Source organism: Lutra lutra, chromosome 2 (assembly GCF_902655055.1).
Source record: "Lutra lutra chromosome 2, mLutLut1.2, whole genome shotgun sequence".
NCBI classification, from domain to species: Eukaryota; Metazoa; Chordata; class Mammalia; order Carnivora; family Mustelidae; genus Lutra; species Lutra lutra.
The window spans coordinates 37,501,997-37,517,615 of NC_062279.1; the positions used below are offsets into that span (position 1 = coordinate 37,501,997).

Here is a 15,619-nt window from a genome sequence, read left to right on the forward strand (position 1 = left end):
CTGGAGACTTTAAGGAAAAGCCAATGACAGTGCTGACCAAGTGATGGTTTAGGACTTTGGCCTAGGTCAAATTTATTATCTTAATTCAAAGATTTAAATGGTCCCATAAAAAATGTTTTTTTTCTGCTTACCTATTTTCATGGTTTTGGTTATTTCAGTTTCCTTCTGACTTCCCTGATGGCAGTAACAGATGATGTTCTCATTAATAAACACTTCATAAGAAAATAAGCTTTCAGTTTCTTCGTGTGATGAATAGAGATGCTTTTGTGGTTTTATTGTTTATCAAATTACAAAGAAAGAAAATGAAACTATTCCAAAAGTGGAAGTAATTTCTTACTGCCTACGTGTTAAGTTTGTGGTCATTGGCTATGGCAACCTTTATAATAAATAGATGCTCTGAAACCCCATCAAACTTAAAAGGACCAAAGGAGAAGACTGCAAGGATGGCACATAATGAAACAGTTTTTATGGGAAGTTCTCAGGAAATTTTTGAAAAATACCATATAGATGAAGAGGTGGGCTTCGCTCTGCCAAAACCACTGGTAAGATGGGGGTACTGAGACATGGGCAAAATGTTTTATTATCATTGCTAACCTGGATAAGTCTACTTCTATTGAACAAATGTGGCTCAGTAATTTTTACTAAACAAATGGATAAAGCAGTGCCAAAATTAGAGGCAGATTTTAATAAACTGTTCATACTTAAAATTTTCTGCCTAGAAATTTAGAATTAAATGCATTTTTTAGTTACCTTACACAGATAAGGATAGTGATGAGATAAGGAAATTATCAAAGTCTTTTGTTTTACTACAACTGCATTTTTGGGGGGCATTTTGAAAAAGCCAAAGTAATAAATGATCCATGAGTCAAAGGAACCCCCTTTCTTGGGTGACATATCATAAACTGAATGAAGTATATGTGCCTGTTTTGATTAGGCTTTTGAGATGATCTATCAAGCAACTTCGTGTTGTATTAATAGTGCTTGTTACTAAGCGTAAGATTCAAGTGAGTCTAAATTACCTTTTTTTACAAGCTTTGCTTAAAAATAGTAAGACATGTAAACGTTTGCCTTTAAAACTACATTTTTCTAAGTCATATTCCAAAGAATGCCGTGAAAACCATCTTATTATCTATTTCAATTATCAAATATTTATATAGCATCTTTAAGCAATTTACAAATATTTTTACTTTGTCTTTACACACATGCTAAAAGGTATCCTAAATTTTCCTGATGAGAAATTTAAGTCATGCAGAATTTAGTAATTACCCAAACTCATACAGCTAACGATGGCAGAGATGGAATGTGAACCTGACTAATCTGGCTCCAGAGTTAATGATCTTAAAATTATTATAATATGCTGCTTCTCTTAAGAGAAGAAGATATCATAAAGCATTACTTTCTCCCTACCCCACTCCTGAGTTTAATAAGGTTCATGAGATTCCAAAGGATTTCTAAGAACCAGTTGCATGTTGTGACAATTCTATGTACAAGTATGTATCTATTTATTGTGGCTCAGACTCTATATTCTAGAGGACATCTTTTATCTTAGAGAGAGAGAGAGAGAGAGAATGAGCGAGGGATGGGCAGAGGGAGAGAGAATCTCAAGCAGACTCCCTGCTGAGTGCAGAGCCTGATACAGGGTTCAATCTCACTAAGCTGAGATCATGACCTGAGCTAAAACCAAGGGTCGGATGCTCAACTGACTGAGCCATCCAAGTTCCCCTAGAGCGCATCTTTAAATGCTGCAAATACATTTTTAGTAGAGATCCAATTTGACTGTACTTAGAAATAACATCCTGTAAATACCTTGTATAATACAGGTAAATCTAAAGCAAATTCTTCCTCCCAATCTTATTCTTCTCTTCAAATTATTAATTTAATTTAATGTTATTGCTAAAAGCACCTAGTTTACCTTATATTTGCAAATCAGTTAATACTCAGACTTGCTACTGTTTCATTCAAGCACACCAAAGTGAGAGAATAAGATGGTTTTGAACATGTACAGTAGTACAAGAACAAAAAACTTTTTCAGGAACTGTGAAACCTCATATCATTTTCCCCCCACAGTAAGTTCTTTTAAAATTAAGACAATTGGGGTTCCTGGGTGGTTCACTGGGTTAAAACCTCTGCCTTTGGCTCAGGTCATGATCCCAGGGTCCTGGGATCAAGCCCTGCATTGGGCTCTCTGCTCAGCAGGGAGCCTGCTTCCCCCTCTCTCTTTGCCTGCTTCTCTGTCTACTTGTGATCTCTGTCTGTCAAATAAATAAATAAAATCTTAAAAAAAAAAAGACAATTATGATAGTTATGGAGACCTCTAGAACAGATTCCCAGGGTAAAGCAAAACCCCCAAACCAAAGCAAAACAAAACCCTTCCTGAACTGTTTAAAAAATAATGTTGTGGGGTGCCTGGGTGGCTCAGTGGGTTAAAGCCTCTGCCTTTGGCTCAGGTCATGATCCTAGAGTCCTGAGATCGAGCCCCGCATCGGGCTCTCTGCTCAGTGGGGAACCTGTTTCTCTTCCTCTCTCTCTGCCTACTTGTGATCTCTGTCTGTCAAATAAATAACTAAAATCTTTAAAAAAAATAATGTTGCTACTTAAGATGCTTAAGAAGTTAGATTGTGTCCCGAAACAAGAAAAATAAATTAGGAGCTATTTTTATTTCTTCACTGAAGATACTTCCTTGAAATTATAAACTCGAAAAGGTCCATTTAACTTCATATAATCTATTAGCTTTCTATTCCAAAGGAAAATGATATGTCTTCTAATTCTACATAAATACAAAATACATTATATAATCTAGCAGTAGTTGAATGACCCGCTGCATTATTTTTCACTGATTTATATTATACCATTTAAGTACCCTCCGAACCCAAAGTGTATGTGTGTGTGTGTATACATTTCTTATATATCTTTAAATATATATATATTTAAAGATTTTATTTATTTATTTATTTGAGAGAGAGAGAGAGAGCACAAACAGAGGGAGCAGTAGGCAGAGAGAAAAGCAGGTTCCTCGCTGAGCAAAGAGCCCAATGTGGGACTCGATATCAGAACCCTAGGATCATGACCTGAGCTGAAAGCAGATGCTTAACTTACGAACCACCCAGGCATCACTGAACCAGAAGTTATTATTGATTGAATTTTACATCTGTTGATAGTTCTGTCAAATAGGAGGCTAATCATGATATATAACCAAAAAAAAAAAAAAAAATCCATTATTTGGGGAAAATAGTAACAACCAAAAATTCAGTTGTGTTACATGGTAGAAGACAAAACAAAACAACAAAAAAAGATATATGTATTACTAAAAACACTAGACGATAGCATTTTTTATGGATAGGGAGAAAAATTCAGAGAAACAAGAAAGGTGACTATCTAGTGCTTGGATCTTTCATTGTTAAAAGTCTGCCCTGACAGAGACAAAGACTGTTCAGTTACCTGCAGCCTGTGAAAATGTTTGAATTTTATGTTACATTTGCCTTTTTGTCTTATAGCTTACTTATAATATTAACTTTGTTTTGTAGCTTAAAACTTCATCTACATTGGTTTGAGTTAATCTAATTTTGCTATGTCTCCATAGCTCAGAATTGATGACCTCAAGGACATGTCTGCAAACAGCTTAATGAAGGAGGAATAGGAAAGAGCATATGGGAAGTTGTGCAGAGATCTGAATCTCATTTCAGGGTGTTGTCTAGGTCTTTGTTACATGTTTTCCTTTGAGATGAAAGTACAAATGTAATAAGAGCCAAGGAGAAACTTTTGTTTGGCTTTTATTTGCACTTGCTGGATGAAATATAAGCCTATAGTACCAAAGCAGACAATCAAAATGAAAATATACAGCATTTCCTACATGTCCAGTATTGTCCCAGGTTCTGTGAGAAATAGAAAATTAAAAGCATGATAAAATCCTTGCCCTCAGATAGTGGGATTTTAAAAGACCATTGATTTTTCAAAGCTGGAAACACTTATATATTCAATGACAATAAACTACATATTCAAAACAACTTCATAAACTGAGCTTTGTTTTCCTTATTTATGAAATGGAGATAACAATCAACATTTTTGGTCATTATAACATTTAAATATTTATTGAGCAAAATGCCTAGTCTATTGGTGACATCTAAAAAAAATCTCATTTTTCTTCCATTCAAAAAAGTTTTTAATTTAGCCAGGAAGAAAAAAATAAATAGCAGATAACAATAAATTACTTAACAGTGTAAAGGTATAACACGTAGGATGCATAATTGGGGCTATAAGGGTAGACTGGAATAATCAGGATGATTTCAGTGGACCTTTTGAGATGAACTGTGAAAAAGAGGCAGGTGAAAGCGTTTGAGAGGAGAAAAAGAAGGTTGTGAGCCCTGGGTGTACAGGTGGCAATGCAGGGACTGGAGTTACTGGACGGGGAAGTGTGTGACAGGACAGCATTGCACAGAACAGATCTAGAGGCGAGAGAGACTATCAGTCAGAAGCAAACCTATTTTATAAAAACTTTTGCTACTACATAAAAGTCCCCTTTCTTTTTTTTTTCAAGGAGGAGCTACCTCCACCTTATGATGAATGGATTTCCATCGCTAAGAATCTACCGGAACTGATTGAAAAAAATAAACTACGGGAAAGAGTTGACCAGGTCTGGAAAAGCATTACATTACATTACATTACATTACATTACTCCTATGATAGCTTCTTAACATTTTTAACCTGGCTTTGAAGCTGTGCCATCACCCATATCGATTTGAATCAACCTCTCTTTTATTTTCAGTTACAAATTCACAGTATTGATGGCCTCAAAGATCACAAGTCACAGCGCCTTGCACATCTGACCCTGGGGTATATCACCATGGCATATGTGTGGAATCAAGGTGGCGAAGATGTTCGAGAGGTTTGGAGATTTTTTTTTTTTTATATTTCCTATGCTACATGACAATTTACATCCAATTTAATGTAAAAACATTCTGAAAGTATTATAACTAGATTTTGTGATGCTTAGATAACATGAAAAAAATAAAAGGAAAACAGTCATTCACTGATTTAATATTCAACTGCTATCATTATTGGATTTTTAATCTCTTACTTATGTAACACACTTGCTCTATCCTGCGTATATAGGTGTATGTTCCATATCTTTCTCTGAAAGTATACTGTAAGCATTTCTTAGTTAGTACACAGTCCTTCTAATCATCATTCGAAATCACTTTATAGTTTTTTACTGAGTTCCTGAACTTCATTTATTCTGTACTTATTTTTAATATTTTACCATTGTAAATGACACCATAGTCAATATATTTGAATATGAAATGTTTTTTCTATTAATGAGTTTTGGGAGATGTGAACATATTATGGCTTTTCTTAATATTAAAGTGCTATCTTACATCCATCAACATGGAAGAACATATGGGTTTCACTCTACTCTCATGAACAGTAGATAACTTTAGATTTAAAATATCATCTTGTATTTTATCTGACAATTCTAATTTCATTAAACCAGTGCAGACTGTAATACTGACTCTTTAAACCACAAAGAGATAAAATAGATTCCCAAAGTACCTTCTGACATTTAGGGAATATTTTTTTCCCTGCTTTTTTTTTTTTAATTTTATTTTTTATAAACATACAATATATTTTTATCCCCAGGGGTACAGGTCTGTGAATCACCAGGTTTACACACTTCACAGCACTCACCATAGTACATACCCTCCCCAATGTCAATAACCCCACCCCCCGCTCTCCTAACCCCCCTCCCCCCATCAACCCTCAGTTTGTTTTGTGAGATTAAGAGTCACTTATGGTTTGTCTCCCTCCCAATCCCATCTTGTTTCATTTACTCTTCTCCTACCCCCTTAACCCCCCCATGTTGCATCTCCTCTCCCTCATATCAGGGAGATCATATGATAGTTGTCTTTCTCCGATTGACTTATTTCGCTTGACAAAAGTAATTGGAATGTTATCTTGTTTGTCTTTCCATATGCTGTTTAAATATACAACAACACATATTGTCCACCTATGTGATATGTCATCCCTGATATCTAAACAAAAAGAAAAGCTCTTTGCATAATCATGGGATCATCTTATATTTCTTTATAATCATTAAACTATCATGTCTAGATTTTTGATGACACAAAGGTATAAGATAGCCTGACAACCTAAGCACCCAGCCTCACTAGACTTGCTAAAATCTGAGTCTCTCTAAATGTGTAAGCATTGTATAGAAAGATCATCAATAACAAAGGCAGCCTGTGCTAGATGCAGAAGCACGAGAGCCCAGAATAGCTAAAGAGTAGTTGGTATAATAATGAAAGTGGGAAGGAAGAAGCGGGACCTGAACTACTTCTTGAAAGATTGGTAGAGCTTACCCAAAGAGGAAAGGAGCAGAAAAGAGAAAGAAAGGACCAGCAAAAAATATGGAGACCAGAATGTACATGGGTTAATCAAAAGACAATAAATTTATGAGAGTGAAGTCAGAATTATAAAATAAAACATGAAAATATATTTTCAATTTTTCTAGTTTTTATATACTACATTATTCCAAAAAGGATTTTAGGAGCCAGCAACAAATATATTTAAGTGTGGAAATTGTAGAAAAGTAAAGTAAATGGATAAAAAATAAGAAACATCAATATAAGGCACAATTTTCTTCACAATGGGCTAGAAACTAGCATCTGAGTTTCTAATAACTGCATGTCTCTAATAGATTAAGGTGTGTTTGAGCATTTCTTTTTCCCAAGTCATTCCAAATTAACTTTTTAATTAAGCAACTTTCCTTTTGTTTCCCTTTGATCTTTTCTTTAATTCAGAAAGAGCAAAAAATTTCCTTTTGAAACAAGTAAATCAGTTGCAAACCAAAATATTTCAATTCCCAGAGGCACAAGCTCTGTACCAGGAAGCACACATCCAGGTGTCACTTTGATAGCCGATGTTTTTCCTTCTAACATTTTGTTCTTTGTTAAACCATCATCTCCAGATCTATTAAGTTAATATAAAGCCACCTAGGTTATAGCTCCCATGAGTTTTGCAGAACTGTGGAGAGGACCTCATCATCATACCGTCTCTACCTTTGCAATCCCACTGCCCACAACTCCAGATGAGCTACACATCCCTGTCCTTTGCTGGTTGGATACACATATTCCAAGCATCAGCTGCTGATGACAAGGGTGACCTTAACTATTATATGGGACCATCTAGTTATAAACCAAATGATAGTTAGATGAGAAAGTCAGGGAGATAAAGAATAAAAGGTTAGCATTATGATTAATAGAGCAGTTGGAAAATATGGCTTGCATGTGTGGTGACAATGGGCCTGCTAGGAAAGCATTTACCCATCAGGATTGCCTATGGGGGTAGGAGCCTTTTAGAGTGTGGCCAGGCACAGAGCAGATCCAGAGTAATAGGGTCAGGAAAAAAGAGTTGAAAACAAAGTCTGCTGAGTGGCAGTCCCACTTCCACAGTCAATGGTCAGATAAGCCTCTATACCTCCTCTGAGGAAGGGTGAATAAAAGAGCCAAGTGTCAGTCTAGTTGGTATACTCTTCATGGAAACAGAAAAGAAGGCTAAAGGAGATTCCTTCTGCTGACACAAGCAAGTCTTCAAGGATGAGCCCCAACGTCACTCTAAAAAATCATCCAGGAGAGAGTTTCTGTCAGCGCTGTGCTCAAGGGCAGCCAACCACTTACCCTTTTACTATGTATCATATCCCAAAGTCTTAATTACAAGTGACTTTGAGTTTCTTGAAGACAATTGACTTTATTCTTGTATTGCCTGTAGATAAAGAGCTCCTCACATAGAGAAGCCGTCTAACAAATATTTATGGGATGGATGCATGAGTAAATGAATGACTACAAGTAACTCCAGACCATTAGAAAGTCAAGGATGCATCCTTGTTCCTTGTACCCTCTACCTCCTTTTGCTCTGACTAGATTATGTACACAACCCACATCTAAAACATAAACATTTAATGATTACTAGGACTAAGCTATGAAATGAGGAAGAGAAAATTATGATTGTTTGGTTTCAGAGTGCCGTGATGAACGGCTCATGTTTTGGCACTAATAGAGTCGTTGGAATGGTAGCAGGAAGCAGAAGAAAATGTAAGACACTTCGAAGGTTAATACTAAATTTTGTGTTTTCATTAGGTACTGCCAAAGAATATTGCTGTTCCTTACTGTGAACTCTCTAAGAAGCTGGGTCTGCCTCCTATTCTGGTTTATGCAGACTGTGTCTTGGCAAACTGGAAGAAAAAGGATCCCAATGGGTATGTGAACTGTGATTATAACAGGAACTGAAGAAGTGCAAGCTATTTTCATCAACAGGGCACTAGCCATTGGTTTAATTTTCGGCAGCACAGCTTTCTTCTCTGTTTTGGGGGTATGATTTCTTTTGCTGGCATATAACTAAAAATATATGAGAGAAAGTTGTGTAATTAACATACAGTGAAATGCACCATCCTAACTGCCTGTTCTATATACAGGGTTAGCTCTAAGCAAGATACAGAATATCACCTCTGTGGCTCTTTCCATTCAGTTTTCTCCTCTACATCCAAGTAAACCTATTCTGATTTGTCATATTAAAAATTATTTTTTTCTGCTATTGGATTTCATATTAATGAGATTATAGAGTATGTACTCTTTTGTGTCTGGCTTTCCTTAATTAACATGTTTTGGAGATTCTACAAATTTGTTTTTTAACTATTCAGTTAATTTAAGAGTTGACACATTTTCAGCAGTAGGGATGGCAATGCCTGGGCCTTCAATGCCATCTGCTGAGGTTCTAGGCCCCTCCTCTCCTTTAAGCAATGCGATCTGTTACAATAAAGGGACTTGAGACTTCTGGTGCCCCAGGACTCTGGGTGTGTATCTGCAGAGGAGTACTGTAGACAGCAAACTGTAAACCAAAAGGGTTTGATCTAGAAAAGAATAGAAAGGTATCAGAGAAGGAGACAAACCAGGAGAGACTCTTAACTATAGGAAACAAACTGAGGGTTGCTGGAGGGGAGGAGTGTGAGGGGATGGGGTAACTGGGTGATGGACATTAAGGAGGGCACTTGATATAATGAGCACTGGGTGTTATATGCAACTGATGAACTACTGAATTCTACATCTGAAACTAATGATATACTATATGTTGGCTAATTGAATTTAAATTTAAAAAAAAATTTATTAGTAGCAACTGGTTTTGACTGACCATGTGTGTTCCTTGAATATTTATTTTTTTTACTTACAAAGTCCTAAGTGTTTGCAATGCATAGTTGATATTTTTAAAAACCACACATGTATATATTTTTCTCTTTTATTTATATCTTACCTTTGATAATTCAGTAGTATTAAATTGAATAAGAATAACTCAAAGCTATTTGATTTTTAAGTTGATTTTCTCTTTCTCTTCTAATTGATCCATTGCTTCACGGCTGTTTTCACAAGGCCCATGACTTATGAGTAAGTATTTGCTTCTTACTTTATTATAAGAATTGTTATTCAAAGTGAGTGTAGGTTTATCAATATCCTCTAAATGTACTTTTTAAAAGACCAATTGAATTCAGGCAAAAAATAACTCAAGTTGGGCGCCTGGGTGGCTCAGTGGGTTAAGCCGCTGCCTTCGGCTCAGGTCATGATCTCAGGGTCCTGGGATCGAGGCCCGCATCGGGCTCTCTGCTCAGCAGGGAGCCTGCTTCCCTCTCTCTCTCTCTCTCTCTGCCTGCCTCTCCGTCTGCTTGTGATCTCTCTCTGTCAAATAAATAAATAAAAATCTTTAAAAAAAAAAAAAAAAAAGGCCTTGGCTTTCATTTAAAAAAAAAAAAAATAACTCAAGTAATTGTTTAAAGAGCAAATAATCCCAATCCTTAATTAGCTCTATGACTGTGATAGGACTGTGTCTGCTTGATATTATAGCTATAGATATATACAAAAATAGCACTTGCATATATAAAAATGCAATTAATATGCATAAATGCAAAATGCATATACATCTGTGTGTCTTTGACTTAATGACCATAGTGCCCAGATACTTAAACCTGTTCTTTTTGACCCAATCCTTACCATTTTGAGTTTATGTATCGAGCAGAGGCTAGGAGCTAGGGATACAAAGGTAAATATCCTAGGAATAATCTGCCCTGGTGAGGAAAGCAGATATAGGAAAATTATGTAAATTTCTTTATGACTAAGAGGAGAGTAAGAGGATAAAGTGCTGGGAACTCCAACTAAATGAAAGGGATGAATAAGGAATCCCTGTAGAGAGTTATTCAAGCTGAGTTCCGAAGAGTAAGTAGGAAGGAATTAGCTAGAAGGAAAAGATGAGTGTTCATAGTGGAGGAAACAGCAAGAGTGAGGGCCTCAAAGTGATGAAAATTGTGTTGCATTATCAGAACTGAAGGAAGGTTAATGTCGCTGATAAGTAGTGACTGATGGACGTAGTAGAAAAGGGATGGAGAAGTAAACGTAGCAGAAAGATTACATAGGACTTTTGGCTATGATGAGGGGTTTAAATAGTATCTTAAAATCAATGAGAATCTATGAAAGGTTTTTAAATGAGAGGATGATATCCTCCACACACAGGGCAGAGCCTGCTTGAGATTTTCTCTTTCCCTCTGCCCCTACCACTGCTCAAGCTGTCTCTTTCTATTTACCTCTTTTTCAAATAAATAAGTCTTTAAAAAAAAAAAAAAGAAAGAAAGAAACTAGGGTCTAATCAGTCATTTGCATTTCCCAAATTCATGTAAAGCAGGTAAACCACTGAAAAATTGAATCAGGTTCACAGACAAAAATATGGACATAAATATATTTATTTAAAGCCAAAAGACTACTTAAAATTATACCTCACAATTGTCTCCATAAGCATTGAGTATGTATAAATATACAAATACAGTAATGTATATGCATGTGAAAAATTAATGAGAGAATAAAAACAGAAATGGTCTTGGTAGTTCTAGTCCTAAATTCTAAAATGGAATTTCAAGTCCCAACTTACCCTACTGTTAGATCTTAGACAACGGACCTAACACTCATATTCCCAACAATGTAACATAGATAGTAGAACTTATCATACTTATCTCACGAGATTTTTTTGAAACTAGAATGGAATAAAAATACTTGAAAACTACAAAGCACTCAAATACACCAGTGTTACTGCTAAATTCTTGACTTCCTTGATTTATTTTCTTAGGAACATGGATGTTCTGTTTTGGTTCCTGGTGGAGACTGCTGTAAAGGATTTTTCCTGGTTTCACTATTGGTGGAGATAGCAGCTGCTTCTGCAATCAAAGTACGTCCATCCCTACAAGCAAATTTTTATCTCTATTTCCATAAGCAGAGCAATCACTTAGTAACTGAACTATATTATGCATGAAATATATCTTGACTAAGTAAATACTGCATTCAATTATTTAATTGGATGGTAAGTGAACATCTGGTAGAAAGATTTTATTTTTGTGTATCACCTAAATAAAAAATGTAAGACCTATTTATTTATTTATTTATTTTAGAGAAAGAGAGCGCACAAGTGGGAAGGGGCAGAGGGAGAGAAAGACTCTTAAGCAGGCTCTATGCCCAGCATGGAGGCTGATGGGCTGGATCTCATGACCCTGAGATCATGACCTGAGCTGAAATCCAGATTTGGATGCTTAACCCACTAAGACACCCAGGCACCCCAAGGCCCATATATTTAGAATTAAGTTTAAAACCTTAATAGGAGAGATGCATTTTTAATGCAGTTTGGCACTGAAACTAGATCACATAGTGACATAAATCTAATGGTTTTGATGATTAGAAATAGAAATGAAACTATATAAAACTTTATAGATTTATCTCTAAATGATAAATAAAAATAAAACCAAACTTAATTAAATATAAGGAAATTAGTCAAACAATAAAAGGATACTCAGCCCAAAAATGAAGTGGAAATCCTACATTTAATTTAGGGATTAAGAATTAGGAGAATTTTATTCTATGCCAATATTTAATGCTAATAAACCTTGTATGTTCATCTTTTTTTTTTTAAGGTAATTCCCGATTTATTCAAGGCAGTTAAAAACGAGGACCAGAGTGCTTTGCAAAAAGCACTGCGTTATATAGCTTCTTCTCTGCAGCAAGCCTGTAAAGAGTTTGAAAAAATTCATGGTAAGTATTCTATACCCAAAAACATGCAAGGCTCACAGTCATGTGCTTCTGATTTTCTGAGACTAGAGTTGTTGAGAAAACGGAAGAAAAACACTCTCACTTAGTGGGTTTGTTTTCACTTTATCTCCCTAAATGACTATATTTTCCTATGGAAGGTTTTATTATATGCATTTTATGGATAAGGTAATCTAATGGAGAGATAAGATAAGTGGCCCAAGGTTACACAGGTAGTAAATTGTGAAGCCAGGTCTGCTTAACTGTAAATAATGTCATTGCCTCTCACTGAAATCATGGAGAAACCTGCGGAAGGTTCAGGCTGTTCTAAGTTCTGAAGTACTTAGCTTCTGCTTTATAGGAATTCCCAACAAATTCTGCTTTTTCACAAGTTAAGTAAGAAACAACATAGAAAAGCCACTGAGCTCAAAAGTTATTACAAAATTAAGAGCCAAAAAACAGCAATAACTAAAAAAGTATGTAAACAAGGATTTACACACACACACACACACACACAAATTGTGCCCTGCTGGACAGCCTTAACAATATGTGATTGTGTACCACTGGGCTTTGAGTTAGTACTGATTCATCCTTGGCAGGAAGATTGACCTTTAAATCAGAAAAGTTAGTAATGTTTGGGGAGGGAGACTCAGGGATGATGTCCAAAGAGCCCCTGCGGCTCTTGTTTCTGCTTTTCATTTTGTGTAGTTTTGTTTCCTTATGTAAGTAGTTTATCTGTTATATCAGTAAGTAGATGAAATAGCTTTAAGGAAATGTTGACAGTTTAATTGCTCTCCTGAAGAGGAGTCTTGGGTGGGCCTATGTTCTTTGACCCAAGCTGTGTGTCAGCTGATGGTAGACCCTTTGAGTAGATGGGGGCTGCCCTCAAAAAGGTCAGGTGAATGAGAGCTTGTTCTGCACAGGCTGACATAATGCCTTTCCTGCAGCCTAAACCAAAACCCATTATCAGTTGTTTACAATATCTTGATCTCCTCTGAAAGTTCTGATAACCGCTTAATTAAACACACCTCATCTTTTTTACAGAATATGTGGACCCGAACACATTTTACAATGTTCTTCGCACATACTTGTCTGGGTAGGTAATCTTATGCTTGAATTTGTTTTAAACAATTCACATAAAGTACACATCAAATTCCCACTGACAGTCCCCATTATCCATTGGGTTTAGGAAATAATTCCTATCATAAAATACATGTTATAGAGAAAGAATAGACTGTCTCTCTGTTATTCCTTGGCCAAGCATGCACTGGAGTATGGACAGGAAAGGTAATCATTTAGAAACAAACAAACAAAAAAAGAATGATCTTTGCTAGTGCAAAGGTAAAATTCCATTTTTAGAATACTTTTGCCAAATTTGCTCAGACCATATTATTTGTCTTTCTCAAACATGAACATGACTGGAAGGGGAATGTGAAAGAAGAATAATGAAATTGATTTTATGTCACTTTCCATTCATCCTCTAGTATAAGATTTTATACCAGAAAATTTGGCAATTATCCAAATAGTGATTATTTTTTTCCTTCTTGGCCTAGGTGGAAAAACAGCTCCAAACTGCCAAAGGGTCTGAAGTATGAAGGTTTCTCGGACACTCCAAGGAAGTATGCAGGGGGCAGTGCTGCCCAAAGCAGCATCTTTCAGTGCTTTGATGTTCTGCTGGGCATCCAGCAACAATCTGGTGAAGGTGAGTGGACAATGACAAATAAAATCATTTCTTATACAATAGTGTTCTAATGTCTAAAAAATCAGCATCTCATCTGACCTTATCTGATACTTGTAGAAGAATTAGTAAGGCAAGACTATATTGTCATCATCCCATTCCACAGACAGCCAAGCAGGAACTTCTAAGTTTCTTTAAAGGATAAGTGATAGGCTCCTTATTAACCAGCTAGAAAGTAGTGAAGCCAGAACCAAAACCCAAGTTCATCACCCTCTCAATCTTGAGGTTTGGGCATGTATATAAGGTCCGAATGGTAAAGCCCATAGCACATGTTCTGGAAATGTATGACCAGTTTCAGAAAGAGAAAGTCACCTGCAAATGGGATGGGACTGAAGTTGGGGAGGTGGAGACCTCAGTGATAGGGGAGGCTTAGCAGTGCTCTTGGCTGGCTTACTGTCCCATTCACTCAAATTTTAAAGATGAACCAAAGGTGAAAGATGAACCACATTCATTATATTCCTTCTAGGGGTTTAGAGCAGGCAGAAGAAGCTCCAGTAAGAACTTTTGTACTTTTCTCTCTTTTCCTAAACTTCTACATAATTGTCAAAGGGAAACATATTGACATAGGTAAAAATATGCTTTTTTTCTTAGTTAACTCATGTATGTAAAAATTGTCCCTTAAACTCTCTTGGACTCAGTGTCATGATCTGTCAGATATAGATTAAATATACCTTATCTATATCATCAGCTTTTTAGAAGGATCAAATACAATAATAGGGAAGTGAGAAAGGACACACAAAAAACTTTATTTTGAAAGAATGAGTTCAGCTCATGTGGTTTTCAACATTAAGTATATATTACAATAATTATCATTACTAATAGCAAGACCAATAGCATTAATAGGATGGTTGTAAACTCATGCTGCAATGGTGATGTGTGATCTCCTACCCACTCTTCTCACATGGATTGGGGGAACGCTTTGGCTTCTCTTCTACCTAATCTCTCTCGTTCTTTCAGAATCTGCTGCCAGATTCCTCCAGGAAATGCGAAAATATATGCCACCAGCTCACCGGAAATTTCTTCTCTCATTAGAGTCAGGCCCCTCAGTCCGTGAATTTGTTCTTTCAAAAGGTGATACTGAGCTGCAGGCAGATTACAATGAGTGCGTGAAAGCTATGGTTTCCCTGAGAAACTATCACCTACAAATAGTAACTAAGTACATTGTGATTCCTTCACGCCAGCAAGAAAATAAAGGAACTGGAGGCACTGACGTCATGACTTTCCTGAAGAGTGTGAGAGGTACTACTGAGAACTTCCTGCTGAGAGATAATTAATGGAACTCAAACAAGGGCACATTTTGCCAAGACAAAGATGTGTGTGTGTGTGTGTGTGTGTGTGTGTGTGTGTGTGTGACTTCTCATTATATCAGACCCATGAATTGATAATACACAACTCTTTAATAGGACTTATAAAATTTTTCAAAATGTTTTTCCAGTATCTGTGCCTTCTCTGTCTGAATGTAATAAAAATAAATTAGATTAGATTATAATCTATATTATGTGATTAGAATATAATGATGAAATTCAATAAAAATTGATATAATAAAATGTCTAAAAATTGCTTTAGTCAAAACTATAATTAAATACTCCTCCAGATAAGACCTCATCTACACTGTTATCTTTTAAGCATGGCTAATCGATTCCTGTACTTTTCCTACAGTAATATCACACTTGTTTATAAATACCTGTGTACTTTTCTATATTCTTATTACATGTTAAGCTTCATGATACCAGGTATACTGACCCATGCATCCCCTGACCTTAGAAAATACTTCACAAATATC

At 36.0% G+C, this 15,619-nt stretch overlaps 1 protein-coding gene across 1 annotated transcript; it reads left to right on the forward strand.

The window, feature by feature from the left end:
- Positions 1-251: 251 nt before the first annotated feature.
- Positions 252-15,391, forward strand: IDO1 (indoleamine 2,3-dioxygenase 1). The gene is given in 11 exon segments (XM_047717163.1): positions 252-542; positions 4,535-4,630; positions 4,763-4,882; positions 8,130-8,248; positions 9,414-9,428; positions 11,152-11,174; positions 11,177-11,250; positions 11,987-12,104; positions 13,143-13,194; positions 13,652-13,800; positions 14,794-15,391. Coding segments are annotated over 11 exon segments (1,257 nt in total). The 5' UTR covers positions 252-368; the 3' UTR covers positions 15,111-15,391.
- The last annotated feature ends 228 nt before the right edge of the window (positions 15,392-15,619 follow it).